Raw genomic sequence first — 19,787 nt, 5'->3', positions numbered from 1 at the left:
CCATACCATTTCTGTCCTTTATCGAGCCCATCTTTGCGTGAAATCTTCCCTTGGTATCTCTAATTTTCTTGAAGAGCTCTCTAGTCTTTCCCATTCTGTTGTTTTCCTCTATTTCTTTGCATTGATCGCTGAGGAAGGCTTTCTTAGCTCTCCTTGCTGTTCTTGGGAACTCTGCATTCAGATGCTTAGATCTTTCCTTTTCTGCTTTGCTAAGTTGTTTCATCAGTGTTAGTTTTCCTGAACATGAATATGTAATGTGATTACGTCAGAAACAGTTCTTATATTTAGAAGATATATATGCTGAAATATTTAGGGATGAAATATTGGCAGACAACTCTCAAATGTTACAGTCAAAAAGAGTGTTTGGTGTATATGTGCTTATGAATAGATAGAAAGCAATCATGTTGTATTTTAACAATTAGTGAATTTAGGTGAAGGCTAGATGAGTTCACTCATTTTCACAACTTTTCTGTAGATTAGAAATTCTCTTAAAAATTGCATAAACTGGGACTCCCCTGGCAGCCCGGAGGTTAGGACTCTGCCTCCACTGCCCAGAGCCCGGGTTCAAGAGCTCAGCTCCAGAGCCCAGAGCCCGGGATGGATCCCTGGTTGGGGAACTGAGATCCTGCTGGCTGCGAGGCGCGGCCAGGAAACAGACAGGAAAGCATGAAGAGGGAAACCTGTGAATGATCGCCTTGCCCTGCCCCGCCCCCAGCCCCCCGGCCCGTGCTTCTGTTTTCTGCTTTTATTCTTTTCCTCATTTCCCTCTTCAGCTAACCACCCGCTCTGCAGAAGGTATCATCACAGAGAGGGAAACTCTGATAACACCCTCAGTTGGCCTGTGAGGGCGCCCTTCCCTGCGTGCGTTAAAGGAGGAGCACTTCCCCACTTTTCTGCTTCCGCTTCACTCAGCATCTCCATCCCTAACTGCACACTGGTTTTTGCCCATTCTTTCAGTGGATTCCTTAATAGTGGTGAAATTTGGTAAGCTCATTTCAGTCAAAATTCTATTCAGTTCAGCAAACACTTAGCAGAAACCCAGTAGGTTCTAAATTCTCGATGCTGAATGAGCAGTTGGCAGTGTTAAAATTGTCTTTGCAAATGTGATCTAAGGATTTTTTTAGTAGTTTTCCAAAGAAGTGTGAAATGTTCATACATTTTCATGAATACCGAGCTGGCAGATAGACTTCCTTAGTAAGTAAAGATGAAGGAGCAGTTAACAATAGCTAGCGTGTCTGGGCATCCTTGGCTCATCCTGGTTCTGTGCGCTTACACTTGTGTATTTGAATATGCTGGGCAAGGAAAGTTAAATGGTTTTCAAATGCTTTTCAGTGAAGAAACAATTGTGAGTAATGTTTATTGTGGCTTTATGTATGTTGAGAGTGACCCAGCCTACCCAAACCATAACTCTAAAGTCATTTTAAGTTTAAAAAAAAAAAAAACTTTAAATTTTTGGCATATTGGGTTTTAGAATCAGCTTACAGTGTAAGAGGTCTGTGATCCTTTGAAACTATTTTTAAATTGTATTTTGATTCTTAAGACAAACTTGAGTGACTTGTTTGATGCCATGTGCTTGCCTAGACATTTGATTCCCAGTTATGCTATCGCTCTCTGCAGACAAATATATAATTATCCTGTTTTTTGAGAACGGTTAGATAGAAGCACACTAAAACTGAGAAGAGGTAATTATATCTGCAGTCCCTGTGGAAATGCCCATAGGACACTTCTGTATTGGTATCTTGCTGTTCCTTCAATAGCCTCTCCTGAATTAACCTATCATTCAGATCCACAGTGTGATTCCTTTGCCTTACTTCTGTTCCAGGAGCACAATACAAAGGCCAGTTCTTTTGGTTATCCCTGCTCTTCGTCTTATCATCCCCTGTTTGGTGCAGTTGTCTCAAGATGCCTCTCAAATACATGCTTTACTCTGTGGTCTGCTCTCCGTTTACTCGGGTTCACACTTTTTCACGCTTACCTTTCTTTCCTTTTGTTTTTCTGAACACTCTGGAAGGCGCCATGAGTAGAGGCACGGGGTTTCAGCATAGACCAGTGCATGAGTGGCTGGAGGGGGCTTGCTCAGAGCCGCGGGCACTTGTGGAGAAGGGAAGTTGGAGGGGGCTGGGAGTGAGCACACTAGTGTGGCTCAGGAGTTAGAGCTGCATCCGGAGAGATTCTTAGCCAAGGAGTAACTTCTTAAAAATCGGAAGCCTTTAGAAGCCATAATCTTTTGATTTTTCTTTCTATATCAGCCCCTAGCACAATTTCTGGTTCATAGAAGGAGTTCAGTAAATGCTTGCTGGCTAAATGACTCGAGGATCCAGCAGATTTTCATTTTTGAAAGGTTTTTTTTTTTTGGCAAAAACATGAAGCATAAATTGAAAAAGGTTGTGGCACTGGAAGCAATAGGCCTTGTGCAAACAGTCATCAGATGAGACATTATGAGGGTGACCCAAGCAGTGCTGCTTTGCTGTTGAAAGGAGGAGGAAAGAATTAAACAATATTCAGAAAAAGTAGAATTTAGTGGCCAAATACTTGTCAAAATTGAAGATGTCTGACTTATCATTAGAAATGTTTGTCAAGGTTAAAATATAAAATGTGTTATTGTAAACAGTCTTCTGTTTATTATTTCTTAATACTCACTAAGAATTACTAAGGGCTTCCCTGGTGGCTCAGAGGGTAAAGCACCTGCCTGCAATACAGGGGACTTAGATTTGACCCCTGGGTCAGGAAGATCCCCTTGAGAAGAGAATGGCTACCCGCTCCAGTATTCTTGCCTGGAGAATTCCATGGACAGAGGCGCCTGGCGGGTTACAGTCTGTGGGACTGCAGAGTCAGACACGACTGAGTGACTAACACACTTACACAAGAATCACTAATCAATGACGCAGAATAGATTTTAAGAAAATTAAGCCTAAATTTTTGTTTTATCTAGGATATACCAGAAGATATTCTTAAGAATTTAACAGAAGAGCTTCCTCAACCACGAAAAGTGCCCAGACGTCTAGATGAGTACACACAAGAAGAAATAGAGGCTTTTCCGAGAGTTTGGTCTCCGTGAGTCTTTCTTTTCCTTCCCATCTTTGTTTTTATTGTCTTTTTAACCTGAGTTTAGTGTTTCCTATTTCCTTATCCAAATGATAAGGTCCTTGAAGGTGGGAAGTACGAACTTTTTTCACTCCCTTGGATACTTTTTGCAGCTTTTCCCTACAAATAAACTCTAGCTGTAGATGGTAGAACCAAAAGTCTCAAAGTCTTGAGACTTTGCTAGGTAAGTGCAAGGATGTTCATAGGGGCCTATAAATTATCAGATATTTTGTTTGGGATAGCATAACTTGGCTTCATTATAGTCTCTTGAAATGAAACTGAATTGTCTTTACCTAAAACCGAGTAATTCTCCATATCCGGGGTTGCTTCACTAAGCCAAGAGTGCGATCCAATGAGAGTCGTCCGTTCTGGACGCTTTCACAGCCTGCCCAAGTAGAGGAATAAGAGAAGAAGCAGTGCTCTCCTCCCCCGTGCAGTGTCTCCCGCCTGTGGCCAGAAGCCTGCTCAGGTCTCACACACAACTCCCGTCTCGCCGTCTCTAGGCAGCTTTGCCTGTCTCTTCGTCACCTCCTCAGCTCACGTTCTCCTCCCTTCACAGTGCTGGGCCCTCAGTAGTAGCCTGTGCAGAACTGGCAACCCTTGTGTGCCGGTTAGCTCTTCCAGGACTTCCTGCTGTCACCTCTGCCTAAACCAGCGTGCCCCTCACCTCCTCCACGGGGTGACTCTCACCCATTCTTTAGGCATTAGCTCTGACATCTGTCTCCTCGGAGGGGCCTCACCTGAACTGCAGGAGCAGACTGTGCCCCGCCGTCTTCAGCCGTGGCACCTGCCAGGCAGCTCTGTCGCTGCACTTAACCTCCTCGAGAGCAAGGGCTGCATCTGCTCATCACTGCAGCCGCAGCAGCCCGAACAGTCCCTCACATGACAGGGCTCAGAAAGGCTTACAGAATTTGCACAGGTCTGGAGAAAACCACACATTTCCCCCGGGATACTTACCAGTGCACTCTGAAGATCTGTGTCTCTCGATTAGCCCTTTGGCCAGGTAGGTTTGTGAAAATTTGTTTTCCCAGAATTAATAGTGTGCCCAGGAATCTAATCCTTGATCTAATCATTATGTGTGTATATAATTTCACTCTTGGCACACACAAGTCTTTATTCTGTTTTAAATGTTTTTGACTTTCCTGACTTATTTCAAGGTTCACCTTTATTTATTAAGTCTGCAAATAATGAGCAAAATAGTATTATTAGTGATCAGTTATATTAATACTTTGAAATCGCCCAGCACGCTGCTAGATGGTTTACATACGTCGTGTGTAATTCTCTCGCCAGAAAGAGAAATGTGTCATTCCTGTGTAAGACTGAGTCGGAGGTCTGGCTAATTGTAGTACAGCCTGAATGTGGAACTAATTCCAATCCTGTGTTCTTTCCACAAAAGCAAACTTTCATTGTGGTTTTCAACAAATATTCTTAGCACTCTCTGCCGTGCAAGAGACTGCAGTAAGCAGTAGGCCACGCGTGGGACAGACCACCGTTAAAGCAGTTACGCCATTCAGTTTACAGACTGCTGCTGAGCTTACACCACGTGCTGTATGGCTGATAGACGCCACAGGGGATACAGACGATGAAACCTTTTAACACCTTCTTTCACCTGCATTGGGTCTTGTTATAAAAGAATGAGTTACTTTACTGTATTTAATCTCATGCATTAAACACGCACGTGATTGTGTTTGCTGTCATCCCTCACTAGACTCCGTGGAGACCTGTATGTTGTCTGGTTAGCATCGATCACGGTGACTGACTCATCAAGTAGGCACTCAGCAAACACTTACTGAATGAATAAATGAAGAGATAAGTGTCTTTTTTATCAGGTTTTATAAATGAGGTTAGAAATAATCTTGAGAAGATATGAAGCTATTGATACTTTCATGAAATTTATATTTTAGGAAAAATCATTTTAAGTTGTTCTTAGAGATTTGCATGGTCATTTACTAAAGACATATCCAATCTGCCTTTTCCTAAACTACATAGAAGTTATATTATTCATCCTTAAAACTCAGCCCACATAAACATAGAACATTTTTCTAGGAAGATGTTAACATTTGTAAAAGTTCTTTAAAGGAGATGTGGAATTTGCCACAATTTAATCCTTAACTTCTAGAAATCATTTATTAGCTTAAATTTACCAGTCTGAAACCTTTTCTTTACTAAAAATTCACAATAAAATAGACTACATGTAACATAGACAACATTTACTTCAAACGTAATAACTCTGGAAAAAGCAGACTCAGGCACTCAGTTGAAAAAAATGTTTTAATTTGGGGGCCTTACTAAATGTTCATTGCAGAAAATAAAAATACGGTATAAACATAAGCAAGTAACACCACCACACTCAGCGTTCTGGTGTGCTCGCCTCCTGGTTCTCCGTGTTAGTTTCTGCGCTGCTTGTGTGTGTTTGAATGTTTCACAAACTTGGGGAATCATGATTTTGCACGAAATATGGTGTCACTGCATGTTTTCCCAATTACAAGATTTTTTCCCCACAAGCCATGATCTTCAGTGGCTGTAAGATAGGATACCAGTTTTATTCTGTAGATCTAAATATCTTGTACCTGATCTTCTTACAGAAACCCTGTCATAATTCTTGCCAAGATGGGAAGCAGGTCTTTTTAGAGACTGGAGACACTGAAGGCGCTCTTCAGCTGCGTGACCACACACGCGTCACACCTGTGGCCACGCGTGTCGTGTGCGCTCCGCAGTGTGCCCTCAGTGAGCCACACCAGCGTGAGCCACACCAGCGTGACACCGTAACAACCGCCCACAGAAAACTGCACTCAGTCAAAGAGCACTGATCAGACTGCTGTTTTTATCGCTAATGTCCTGGCTCATTTAAAACAAGCTAGAAGGTGACTGAGTGCCTTCTTTACATTAAGGGAAGTAAAGTAAGGGCTTTTCTAGAATTATTTTAAGGAGACTTTTGGTGAAACTTGGAGCCGCCTGACCCATGTTTCAGTTGTTGTTCTGGGATGGACTTTCCTGCCCCTTCTTCCCATCCAGGTTTCCCTGTGGCAGGAACACACATCGGACACCAGGCTTCCCTGTGAGCTTTAGTCGGGTGTGGCCTCCCCACCACTGGCACACGGTGTCTGTTATCTCTAAAGTGTGCACTCCCTGCAGCTACAGCATCCAGGTGTTAGCCTGTCCAGCAGTTATTCTTCTCAGTATTAGAGCTGACACCAAGTCTGATTTTTTTCTTTAAGTCACGGAATGCTTATGACCAGGAAAAATATATATATACATTTTTGTATCAACCAAAAACGTATTGCCTACGAAACAGGTGCTCTTAGGTCAGGGCCGTCTGATGGACTTTTCACGTTGATGCATAGCTGAGCTAGTGCAGTAGCTGCTGGCTTCTGTGACTGGAGTGCTTACACTGTGGCTAGTGTGTCTCAGAATTGAATTTTTAAGTTTACGTATGTAACTTAAGTTTTAGTGGCCTCATGTGGCTTCTTGTTGTTCAGTTGCTAAGTCGTGTCTCTTTTGCGACCCCGTGGACTGTAGCCCACCAGGCTTCTCTGTCCATGGAATTGCCCGGGCGAGAACACTGGAGGGGGTTGCCACCTCCTCCAGGGGACCTTCCCCACCCCCGTCTCCTGCATTGCAGGCGGGTTCTTGACCACCGAGCCAGCAGGGAGGCCCCTCATGTGGCTAGTGACTGCTTTAATGGACTGTTTTAGTTGTTTACTCCTTAATAAAGTTCAAGTATAAAATAGGATATATGTTAGGATCACGATTAAAATATTTGACACACCATGCAATCCTTCAAAATGGGATTCCCCATTACTAAGGGATTGGCTTTCATGAGAAAAAAATTTTTTTCTCCTTTTAGAGAAGGAACCAACTTAAAATATGCTTTTGTTCCACCCCAAATAGCTAAGGCAAGAATATAATCTTCCTTTGGAATGTAGTAATTGGAAATTATTCAAGATAGATATGACAGGTAACCTGCAGAGACTTCACTGGAACGAATGTCCCTAGATTGCACCATAAATAAATAGACATGACAATAGCTAGCTCTGATTTCTGTTTCCCTAGCAATAAAACCTAACACATTTATAGTATAAGAATCCGCACTTTGTAATTGCAACTATCATGAGCTTTTGGTTCAGTGTGAGCTCTTCAGCTTTTCTGTTAGAGATGGAAATCTTTTGAGCAGCAATCACAGTTGTCAGACTAAGCTTTGGATCACCTTGAAACCAAGTCACCCAGTAGGTGACTAACAAAATTGTATTAATTGAATAGCTAATCATTTTAAATCACTTAAAAAGTTACATTCCCTCAGGGCTAACTTCAACATACTCTAGATTTTCTTATGCTGGTTGTTTATTTTTAAAACAATGGTATACAAGATGGAAAGAAACTGATATTTATGAGGAAACCCTAAACGTGTCGTATGACTAAAGCCATTTTCTCAGATGAGAGGTGTCATCCATGCACCCCAGTTAAATCAGTGTATATCCTTGGTGTATTAGTATTTTTTACATCTCATGGATATAGAAACTGTGTCAGAGAATGTTATGTCAGAGCATGCTACAGGGATATATTTTGCGTCTCCTTACGCATTCGCCGTATGAACATGGTGATTGTAGGGCGTGCACTTAGAACTTATTTCTCAGGAAAAAATAGCACTTTCTCCTCTCACAGTTCAGTTGCCTGAGACTGTAGCTTTCAAACGGTCAGCTTATTTTAATTGTCAATAATTATTTCCAGGATCATTGAGGTTTTGCCAACACGTTACAAAACCACAACAATCATGGAAATTATAATGCTGTCACTGTAATGGAAATTTTTCATTATGTAGGGTAAAAATAAAACTTGTTTCATTTGAAACTTTTTTAATTTTCAGTTTTTCAACATTCTGTAGGAGAGCTTTTCTTTGGAAGAAACTAGCTGTAAGGAAAATTTCAACTTGAATTGCTTCACAGTATCCACAGAATGATGAAACAAAACCAAAAAAGAAATGTGTTTTTTTACTCCTCACCCGTTAAATCCGTAATGCTTTATTTTAAGCATAGCCCCCACCTTTGCAGAGAAGCTAACTGTGGAAAGTCTCAGCCTCCGTGAATGCTTAAAGACAGACTGTGGGATGAGAACCCAGCCCCTGGTCTGACACTGCCCACAGAGCGCCCTCAGAAGCGAGCCTGGGCCGGGGGAGGCTGCCAGGGTGACGGGCCCTGCAGTCGTCTTTGCTGGAAGCAGGGTTAGACTAAGTTCGTCCATCCAGCTCTGTAGAAAGGAAGACAGAGCCAGGAGTGAAAGCGCGGCAGAGGGGCCTGGTAAGCATCCCGTCCAGGCAGTGGGCAGTCCTGGAGGAGGCAGGGATGTGAGCTTTCTGCTCGCCCTCCGTGTGAAAACTGTTCATCCCCCAAATCTGCCCATTAAAAAATAATAATAATTCCACCTATGGCTTTATGAACATGTGCTTCAGATCAGAGACTTATTTAAGACAGTGGAGAGGAGTTTTACCTTTTCAGAACCCATGAGGAGCTGGTATCTGGGCATCTTCAAGATTTTCCATAACTATGTGCTAGTTCAGTCATGTGGCGTTTTCCTGCAAGATTAAACTTAACTTTGCTCCTCTCCACAGTCAGAAGCTATTGGCTGGGCTCGGGGAGCAAGTTCACGTTCCAGCTTTTCCATCATTTCAACCAGCTCAGCATTGGCTCAAACCATAGACCTCAACATTTCCAGTCCTGAATTTTGCTCAAATCAAGCCTTCTAAACTATACTGTTCTTTTGGATAGGAACACATTAGGACTGGTTGCTAAAATAAAAAGCAGTCTCTGTGTAAGAAACCAAAACCAAATCATTTATATCCCCTAGCCAAGAGAACTGTGCCCTAAAAGTGACAGTTGAGTGCGACAATAATTCCTATTCATTTTGACTGAAAAAAAATTGATTTTTAAAGAACTCAAACAATCTTTTTTTGTATTGGAGCATAGTTCATAGCTCAGAGGTTAAAGCCTCTGCTTGCAATGCAGGAGACCTGGGTTCAGCCCCTGGGTCGGGACGATCCCCTGGAGGAGGGCATGGCTGCCCGCTTCAGTGTTCTTGCCTGGAGAATCCCACGGACGGAGGAGCCTGGCGGGCTGCAGTCCACGGGTCGCAGAGTCAGGCAGGCCTGAGGCCTTCCCTTTCTCTTTTCACTCCCGCTGTAGCTCGTTCACAGTGCTGTGCCAGTTTCCGGCGTGCAGCAGACTGATTCAGTTATGCGCACACACGTCTGTTCCTGTTCAGGTTCTTTCCCCGTGCAGGCTATCACAGAGTATGGAGTCGGGTTCCCTGCGCCATACAGTAGGTCCCTGTTGATTATCTGTTTCATATAGAAGTGTATACATGGGTTTCCCTGTGGCTCGGCTGGTAAGGGACCCTCCTGCAGTGCGGGAGACCTGGGTTCAGCCCCTGAGTCGGGAAGATCCCCTGGAGGAGGGCATGGCGCCCACTCCAGGGTTCTTGCCTGGAGAATCCCTTGGACAAGGAGCCTGGCGGGCTGCAGTCCACGGGTTGCAGCGTCGGGCACACCTGAGTGAGCACACACAGCGCAGTGTGTGTGTCAACCCTGGCCTCCTAATTCACACCCCCTTTCCCCTTTGGTTACCCTAAGTTTCCTTTCCGTGTCTGAGTCTCTTTCCATTTTGCAGACAAGTTCATGTGTATCATTTTTAGATTCCAGACACAAGTGCTGTCATGTGACATTTGTCTTTGCTTCGTGTGATCATCTCTAGGCCCACCCGTGTTGCTGCACATGGCAGCATTTCGTCCTTTTTACAGCTGAGCAGTATTCCGGTGTGCCTAAAAGTGAGTCTAGTTTCAAAAGCATTCCCACTGAACATCTTCTGCTCAGGCTGGTGGTTCAGTGTCTGGGTGAATGAGTCTGGCGCACCGTTGCTCTGCCTGTTACCTGTATAGCTGACATCTTCAGTTCAAGGGATGTGAACTGGGATCCCAGATTTCCTGGGATGGTTTATTCTGAATAATTCCATTCTTCCAGTGAAAGTGACTTAAAACTCTGTCAGCCTGACCATTTGTATCTCTTAGGATTTACCACTGTCCAGATTTTATCCTAGTCTTTTAACTTTTCTTGGAGTAAGCATTTTACTTATTATTTAGAAGTGAAGAGACATAAAGCCTAAAGGAGAGTAAAATATTTTTGAAATTTATTACACTTAAGTTATACTCAGTTTCATGAATTTACAACAGAAATTTGAATGCTATTTTTCCTTTGAAAAATAAATCCATCATAATGGGATGAATACTATTGTATCTCTATTTGAACTACAATATAAACCATGTGTTTTATAGCTTTTTCAATGTATTAAAAAACCAAATGCATTTTTTTCTGCCATTTTACAATGAAAGCTAAAATTTCCAAAAAGATTTCTCCTGAACTCAGAAGATTCCTTCACAGCAGTGTCCCCAGTTTCAAGTGATGCACATGTGTTGGTCTCTTCGCGTCCTGTGTTCTGGACGTGAGTGTCTGCGTCTGTGAGAGGCGTCTGCTCCATCGTAACGAGCGACGGTGTCGTGCTTGTGTAATTTGACACGCGGCAGCTAGTGTTTCCCATAAGGATGCGTGTGGTAAGGGGTTTGCTAGGGCAAACGGGGAACCATGTGAGCTGCGGTTTGAGTCTAGACGCCCAAGCAGCCACAAGCACCATAGGGTACTTTCTGCAGCCCCCACAGGCCTTTGTGTCTTCATTCGGAAAAAGCAATATTATCGTGCAAAGCTACGTTGCTTTTAAAGTCAGTTTTCTGCTGGTGACAAGTATCAAGTCCTAAGTGAGTTGTTGCTGTAAAGCATTGATTACCTATGAAAGTCTAGCACACTTTAGAAAATGGATTAAAGGAAGTCTTGCGTAGGCAAATTCTTTGAAGATTCATCAATCTCCCAAGTAAACCCTAAGTACGTATATGAGAACATCAGGCTTTCCGCTTTCTCTTCAGAGCTCAGTGTGTGTCCCCCTCTGTCAAACTCTAAACACAGGCTGCCTCGCTCTCTGCCGCTCCCAGCGCCCACCGTGGACCCAGTGCTCAGGCGTCTTGGTTGAAGGAGACTGAATGAGTGGACTGTTACCTCCCTTAAAGAGGAATTGGCTTTTAATTCATTGTGTGATGAATTCATATGTTGGTCTTTGTTGTTTATTTAAATATTGCTTAACGCCTCTAGTAAATGAAATTTTCTCTCAACAGTCTGCTTCGGTGCAACTCTGGTGTCCCCAGTTTTGGATACTTTGTATTACATATATAAAGAAAAGATCCGGCTAAGTTAATTAATTTAAGTTTTATTTCTGTCAGTAACTTTCTATTAAGAATTAATAGGTATTAGCTTTTTATAACCGGAGAAGGCAATGGCACCACACGCCAGTACTCTTGCCTGGAAAATGCCATGGGCGGAGGAGCCTCGAAGGCTGCAGTCCATGGGGTCGCTGAGGGTCAGACATGACTGAGCGACTTCACTTTCACTTTTCACTTTCAGGCATTCAGTTCAGTTCAGCTCAGTCGTGTCTGACTCTCTGCGACCCCATGAATCGCAGCACGCCAGGCCTCCCTGTCCATCACCATCTCCCGGAGTTGACTCAGACTCAATCCATCGAGTCAGTGATGCCATCCAGCCATCTCATCCTCTGTTGTCCCCTTTTCCTCCTGCCCCCAGTCCCTCCCAGCATCAGAGTCTTTTCCAGTGAGTCAACTCTTCTCATGAGGTGGCCAAAGTATTGGAGTTTCAGCTTTAGCATCATTCCTTCCAAAGAAATCCCAGGGCTGATCTTCAGAATGGACTGGGTGGATCTCCTTGCAGTCCAAGGGACTCTCAAGAGTCTTCTCCAACACCACAGTTCAAAGCATCAATTCTTCAGCGCTCAGCCTTCTTCACAGTCCAACTCTCACATCCATACATGACCACTGGAAAAACCATAGCCTTGACTAGACAGACTTTAGTCGGCAAAGTAATGTCTCTGCTTTTGAATATGCTGTCTAGGTTGGTCATAACTTTTCTTCCAAGGAGTAAGCATCTTTTAATTTCATGGATGCAGTCACCATCTGCAGTGATTTTGGAGCCCCCAAAAATAAAGTCTGACACTGTTTCCACTGTTTCCCCATCTATTTCCCATGAAGTGATGGGACCAGATGCCATGATCTTTGTTTTCTGAATGTTGAGCTTTAAGCCAACTTTTTCGCTCTCCTCTTTCACTTTCATCAAGAGGCTTTTTAGTTTGTCTTCACTTTCTGCCATAAGGGTGATGTCATCTGCATATCTGAGCTTACTGATATTTCTCCCGGCAATCTTGATTCCAGCTTGTGCTTCTTCCAGTCCAACGTTTCTCAGGATGTACTCTGCATAGAAGTTAAATAAGCAGGGTGACAATATACAGCCTTGACGTACTCCTTTTCCTATCTGGAACCAGTCTGTTGTTCCATGTCCAGTTCTAACTGTTGCTTCCTAACCTGCATACAGATTTCTCAAGAGGCAGGTTAGGTGGTCTGGTATTCCCATCTCTCTCAGAATTTTCCACAGTCAAAGGCTTTGGCATAGTCAGTAAAGCAGAAATAGATGTTTTTCTGGAACTCTCTTGCTTTTTCCATGATCCAGCAGATGTTGGCAATTTGATCTCTGGTTCCTCTGCCTTTTCTAAAACCAGCTTGAGCATCAAGTTCACAGTTCACGTATTGCTGAAGCCTGGCTTGGAGAATGTTGATCATTACTTTCCTAGCACGTGAGATGAGTGCAATTGTGCGGTAGTTTCAGCATTCTTTGGCCTTGCCTTTCTTTGGGATTGGAATGAAAACTGACCTTTTCCAGTCCTGTGGCCACTGCTGAGTTTTCCAAATTTGCTGGCATATTGAGTGCAGCACTTTCACAGCATTATCTTTCAGGATTTGAAACAGCTCAACTGGAATTCCATCACCTCCACTAGCTTTGTTCGTAGTGATGCTTTCTAAGGCCCACTTGACTTCACTTTCCAAGATGTCTGGCTCTAGATGAGTGATCACATCATCATGATTATCTGGGTCGTGAAGATCTTTTTTGTACAGTTCTTCCATGTATTCTTGCCACCTCTTAATATCTTCTGCTTCTGTTAGGTCCAGACCATTTCTGTCCTTTATCGAGCCCATCTTTGCATGAGATGTTCCCTTGGTATCTCTAATTTTCTTGAAGAGATCTCTAGTCTTTCCCATTCTGTTGTTTTCCTCTATTTCTTTGCATTGATCTCTGAAGAAGGCTTTCTTATCTCTTCTTGCTATTCTTTGGAACTCTGCATTCAGATGCTTATATCTTTCCTTTTCTCCTTTGCTTTTCACCTCTCTTCTTTTCACAGCTATTTGTAAGGCCTCCCCAGACAGCCATTTTGCTTTTTTGCATTTCTTTTCCATGGAGATGGTCTTGATCCCTGTCTCCTGTACAGTGTCACAAACCTCATTCCATAGTTCATCAGGCACTCTATCAGATCTAGGCCCTTAAATCTGTTTCTCACTTCCACTATATAATCATAAGGGATTTGATTTAGGTCATACCTGAATGGTCTAGCGGTTTTCCCTACTTTCTTCAATATAAGTCTGAATTTGGCAATAAGGAGCTCATGAAGGAAATGGCAACCCACTCCGGTGTTCTTGCCTGGAGAATCCCAGGGACTGGGGGAGCCTGGTGGGCTGCCGTCTATGGGGTCGCACAGAGTCAGACACGACTGAAGTGACTTAGCAGCAGCAGCAGCAGCTTTTTATAACAGCATTTGAAATGTCTCCCAAAGTTTTCCTGAGGTTCTCAACTGTTGTAAAATGAAAGCTGTTATCATTTACAAATTGTTGTTCAGTCCCTAAGCCCTTCTGGCTCTTTGCCACTCCACGGACTGAAATCCAGCAGGCTTCTCTGTCCATGGGGTTCTTCAGGCAAGAGTACTGCAGTGAGTTGCCGTTTCCTCTCCAGGGGATCTTTCTGGACCAGAGGTCGAGCCCACGTCTCCTGCATTGGCAGGCGGATTCTGCAGCACTGAGCCACCTGGGAAGCCTTATTTCCAAACGTGTTACCAGTGTATAATACCATTTGCTAGTTCAAAACTCCGTGCTTTGTGTTTGCAGTGAAACAGAGAACTATGGCTAATACAGGCTAAATCACCTGCCATCCATTTGGCAAAAGGTCAAGCCATTTCATTAAAGTTCATTAAGGTTTCAGACAGCATTTAAGTATCTGTAGGCTGAAAAGGAGTACACTAGTTGCCAGATTTCTCGCTTTTAAGAACTACCTAATCTAGTGGGGAGAGCATGCAGCCCTAACCGTGAAATAGGGTGAGTATGTGAGCAGCACCTGAGGGTTCAGCTCTGGTCAGCGCCATGCTGCTGCGCACACAGTAGCTTTCAAACCGATACAGTTTTAAGAATCTAAAGGACCTTAACACAGTGACATTCACTCAGTCAATCTTTCTTTGATGGTAGATGTCAAAGGAATTTTAGTATCTAGCCTCTGTAGATGGGACCGTAATTTATAGTTAGCCACTGTTGTGTCAGAAAAGCATAAAACTGCCTATTAATCGAGTCCTCTGGTGGGTAAAGAGCCAGAAGGATGCTGTATATCCACTGGGGTCACCTCTTGCTCATAAGGAATTGTGTTGTTTTCTGTTGGGCACAGCTTAGCTTTAGAAATTTCTACCGAAAGTGCTTCTTCAGCACCTTTAGTCACATGGTCTGTCTTAGGAATGGCTCTGTGGGAGGTCTGAGGTCCATGGACCAGAACTGCCTCACAGGGGAGCTTGTTCGGAATGCAGAGCCACGACCTTTTACAGACGTAACTGGATCAAAATCTGCATTTTCACAAGAACCCAAGCGATTCGCATGCCCGCTGAAGTTGGAGATGCGCTTGGGCACGTGGCCCTCCCCTCCCCTCCGTGTACTGGGCGGCCTGCTTTTGGTGGAAGGGAGTGAGCAGGCCGAGCGTGTGTTGTGTGTCCCTGCTTTCCTTTGTGTGGGTGGAGAGAAAGACAGAGCCACATTTAACGCAGACACGTCCTTCTTGCCACGGGGTACCTCCTGAAGCCATGTAGTATTTTTAATTGCCTCGCACATAAGTCGATTTTTCTAGTTCTGCTGACATCTAAACTATCTAGTCCCTTGGCCATGATACTGTTCTCCACACCACCCCCACCTCTGAAGCAAATGAACCACCTGCCAAAGATTCCGAAAGAGGAAAGGGTGACTTACGAGCGCAGGGACGTTTTCAAGGCGGTCACTACAGTGACGAGTATCTTAACGCCTTCACAGCACACAGGATGCTGTCCTAATTGCTGGACTTGTAAGATGGATTATATCGGGACCGTGCCTTCCGTGATGGGCACACATGAATAGAACGGGGTCCTCCGAGGGACCGCCTTGTCAGCTATGTGGGGTTGACGACAGTCTTTCTCACTGTGTGGCTAGGAGGGTAACACCAGACCGTGCTTGTGGGGGAGTTAGTGTACTTCACGGCCTCTAAGCACCGGCACTGTCATCTACAGAGACACCAAATATTGTGTACGTTCAGAGCAGTGTTGCCTCGTTTACGTAGGGCAAGCGCAGTTTGAGAAACTAATAGAAGCAAGCATGGAGTTCCCTGGCAGTCTCAGGGAAAAGAGCCCTTTCTCAGAAAGGAAGAGTTGTGTAGCATTTCCCAGAACATGTGATTTTGTGGGTGGGTTTTGCAGGGGTAGTCAAGTCTACCAGGCAGGGAAACGTCAGAGATATTTCAAACGCAGAAAATACCAAGTGCCCAAGTCCAGTGGAGTGAAAGTTCTTGTCTGGGCAGCAGCAGGGAGGGTCGTGGGGCCAGGACAGACGGGGTGTCAAAGAATGACTCGGAGCAGTTGCCTGGGGCCGGTACGGACGCTCGTTATGTGTGGGCTTCTGAGACCTTTGAATCTGACAGAGTGGAGAGCTGGTGAAAAGGCGTCCGCTGGGGAGGTGGGATAGCGGTCTGTGTTAGAGGCTCGGGCGTGGTCAGCTGCTGTGGCTGTAGAGCTGCAGTCTGGGTTAGAGACGCGGGAGGTCAGGCCTTCAGGCGCTGTGGCCTAGACTGTTAGAGACTCAGATGTCTTTCCCTTTCCCGTTCCTCCTAAACTCCAAATCCTGCTTACTGGCTGCCTGCCGTGTCCAGACACCATGCACAAAACCAGGCTCCTTCCCTTCAGACTCTGTTCTCCTGCCTGTACCCCCTCCTGAAAAAACAGGTAGCACTGCCGTGTCCCGCGTTCCTCCAGCTGAAGGCTGACAGTGCCCCCTGGAGGGCCTTTTGCAGCAGCCCCTTCCTCCGCGGTCCCTCCGCCACCTCCTTCCCTCTCTTAAGTCTCACCTGCCCGAGTCCTGACGGGCCTCGTCTCCATCCTCCGCACTGTCTCTGCAGGGTCACAGAATCGAGCTTCGTTAGCCCCTTTCCTTCAGGTCACAGTCAAGCACGTTCACCTTACCCGACAGGTCACAGCCTTCGCACATGCTTCCTAGGGTACTCCTTAGTCCCACTGAGAGGCACTTTCGTCATCTCATTGCAAATGAATTGCTTTTGGTGTGGAAACAACCAGATGGTGGCTGAGCACGCTTAATTTTGGGTGGAGCTGTAGAAACTCCTTGTCAGGACGCCTTGTTAGAGTCTTAGGCTTCCTTCCCTGTTTTGATTATGTGAACCAGCTGGATGGGAGAAGAGATTGTCTTAAAAGACACTGGTGTCTCTTGACTGGGAGCTTGGACTGTATTGAGTCACGCACGCAAGACTAGAAGGGCACATTTTGGCACCCCTTCCAGCTATTGTTTATCAAGTTGTCATTTCCCAGACTTTGGATTCGGTTTTTACATTTGAAAAGAAATTTCAAAAACAGCCACAAAATGCTGCAGTTTCTCTTCTTGTTACAGAACGATGATGGTGAAGCATGTTTGGATAATTTTAAAGTGTAATGGCGTTCGTTTACTTAGGTACCAGAATCTGCTCTTCCTGTCCGGGCTATCTGGTCTTCTTTTTTTTTTTTTTTTAATACGCTATAAATGTAGAAAGGGTGAGATAAGTTGTTTCAGGGCAAACAGAGTTCACTTTTTAAAGGAACTCAAACTATCGAATATTTTTACAGCTGTTTCAGAAATATCTATTTAGTTTACTTACTACTAAATTCATTCTGAAAATTCTGCAAGCGTCCAATACCCACAAATACACTACTATAAAAAATAATGAGACACAAACACTTCTTACATTTTGTAAGTTCCTTTCCCTCATTTTCTCCATTTTTGAAATTTAACATCTCTCTGAAAATGTTCTTTGTTTTAATTTACTACTAGAAGGAACTGTCAGGTAAGATTAATCCTATAAATACATAAATGAAGGAAAGACCTTATGTATGTATATAGTAAAAGACCATATATATACATATACATACATATATGTAGTTAAAGTACCAAAGGACTGGTGTTTATACAGTTGTTTTGTATGCTATTATATTAAAATTAAATTTAGTGTATGATATAAAATAAATAGGGAAATTATTTGCTCATTCAGAATATACTGTTATTAGTTAAATCCATATCTTTTTATATAATCCTTTCTATTAAAAGGGCTTTGGGGAAATTGAATTCAGGCTTATTTGTACATACATTCATGTATAGGCACGTGGGAGCCTTTATTTATACTCTCAAAAGAACTTGGAAATGGCCACATAACTATTCTACTTTGCAGTAATTTGGCCTTAATGTTTTTCACCAAAAATTCAGACATAATATTTGGAGATATCTCTTGGTGAACAGTTACTTTCGTTTTAAATTGGAAGAATAATCTTCCTGCATCGGGCAGGGGAAAGTGAAATAACGCATCGTTAAGAAAATAAACCCTGGTTTTGTCTTTCAGACCTGAGGACTATCGGCTGTAGGAGGAAGAAAATTCCAGAACATAATGGTGGTGCTTGAAACTCCTTCCTCAGGGCAAGATGGAGCAACAGCTGCCTTCCGACAGGACGCCTGCTCTGGGGGCTGAAAGTTTGTCGGGGAGGGTCGGGCAGGGATATCCCTTCCTTAGGAGATTACAGTAAAATGTCACTTTATAGAATCGTTTTATTGTAGTGCTATCTGAATGTTCGAAGTAAGAATGAAACTGCCCCTTGCTTAGTTCAGTGTCTCATTCAATGGGAAAAGCAGACCCAGGTCGCGCGGCAGCTGTGATCGCCGAGTGCCGGCAGTGCCGTCCCCTCAGCTCAGCTCCCGGTTCTGGGCGCCCGGGGACGAGGCCCTCCGCACGTCTCCTTTCAGGGATTGCTGCGTGTGGCCTACCAGCTCAGCAAGGCAGGGCTTGCCTGAGCTCCGCTCACACTGCTTCCCCTTCTGTGTCCCACAGAGCTTGCTGCTCTCCGTGTCTGCTCCCCGAAACCTCACTGTCCCACCTGCAACGCTGTGTGTCCACGAAGCTCCTGCTGGCCCCTCTTCTCCTCTGTCCTGGGCGCTGAGACTGGCCCGCTGGAATCAGTGTGTCCAGCAAAGTCTCCTCTGTAAACTCAGCAGCTAAGACCCTGCGTTTGGGGTTTTTACGGTGGTGTGCCCTAGCCAGTCAAGGGGCGGGTTTCAGACCAGTCCTCCCGCTCATGCAGCAGACACACGCTAGGCCTGATACAGGCGCTGGGAGCAGAAGCCACGTCTTGCCTGCACCTTCACACCCAGCGAAGAGCCCGCCGTCTGCCGCGGGCGGAAAGGAGCTGGGGCCGACCCGCGCATGCATACCTGCGCCTGGCAGTAGGTGCAGAAGTGACTGTGTGAGCCGTGACTGGCGTCCACTTGGGGGAAACGGTAACGTTAAACATAAAGCATCGCTGTTAAGCACCTTTAATGGGCCGAACACAGCTGCTTTATATAAAATTAATTCCTACATCAACCAGTACTGTATACGAGATTCCCTCCCCGTTTAAAGATGGGCCCGAGACGGTGGCAGTGAATGACCTGACCGCGTCACAGGCCTGCTGGTGCGATCGGGACTTGAGTCCAGGCAGCCCGGCTCGGAAGGCATGGACTTAGCCACCACTAGAGGAGGAGAAGCAAGCATGTACGTATCGCAGATTCAAGAATAAAGCAACCATGGCCCGCCACGAGGAAGTGGCAGTTACTTTCAGACTTTGGGCCAGAAAGAAGCCCCACCCCTTCCTTCAGACGTGTGATGTTGGGTGTGATCTGGTGTGAAAAAGCCCCCAGCTTCTGCTAGAGCAGCTTTCTCAGGGAGGGTTTCTGTATCCCCAAAAGAGGTGTACCTCAAGCACCTAGAGCTATGCCCAGCACATACCCATGGACACAGGGGCCTGGTGGGCTCCAGTCCTTGGGTCCCAAAGACTCGGACACGACTGACCACAAACACAGGCCTGTCATAGCGTCAGCCCTGCACTTCCACGGATGCAGAACCAGCGGGTGCAGGGGGCCTCTGATGCCACAGTGTGAAGGACTCGGGTTTTCAGAGTTTGGCACCCATAGGGAGTCCTAGGAACCATTCGCCCACAGATACCAAGGGACCACTGTGTTAAATATTCAACAGGAGCATTGAGACTCACTTGCCGAGTGAGAGCCCATTTGGCCGCGGAGGGGCCGTCCAATCCTATAGACCCGTGTAGACCTAAAAGGGTTATGTCGTTGGACTGAATCCCTCCTGCTCTCGAGGGCTCACTGCACTTTGCATTCAGAGTAAAGAGGCTTTTATACTAAATGGCTTTCAG

At 44.9% G+C, this 19,787-nt stretch overlaps 1 protein-coding gene across 1 annotated transcript in view; it reads left to right on the top strand.

Moving 5' to 3' along the window:
- MRPL13 (mitochondrial ribosomal protein L13) overlaps positions 1-18,145 on the top strand; it is a 41,340-nt gene extending 23,195 nt beyond the window's left edge. Inside the window, exons 6-7 of the mRNA XM_052651721.1 lie at positions 2,933-3,054; positions 17,948-18,145. Coding sequence (XP_052507681.1) covers positions 2,933-3,054; positions 17,948-17,969 — 144 coding nt within the window. The 3' untranslated portion in view covers positions 17,970-18,145. The remainder of the gene's footprint in view (positions 1-2,932; positions 3,055-17,947) is intronic.
- Positions 18,146-19,787: the final 1,642 nt, after the last annotated feature.

The sequence above is a fragment of the Budorcas taxicolor genome, chromosome 14, assembly GCF_023091745.1.
Source record: "Budorcas taxicolor isolate Tak-1 chromosome 14, Takin1.1, whole genome shotgun sequence".
NCBI classification, from domain to species: Eukaryota; Metazoa; Chordata; class Mammalia; order Artiodactyla; family Bovidae; genus Budorcas; species Budorcas taxicolor.
Note: the sequence above shows the minus strand (reverse complement) of the source record. Positions and strands in the feature narration are given on the sequence as shown.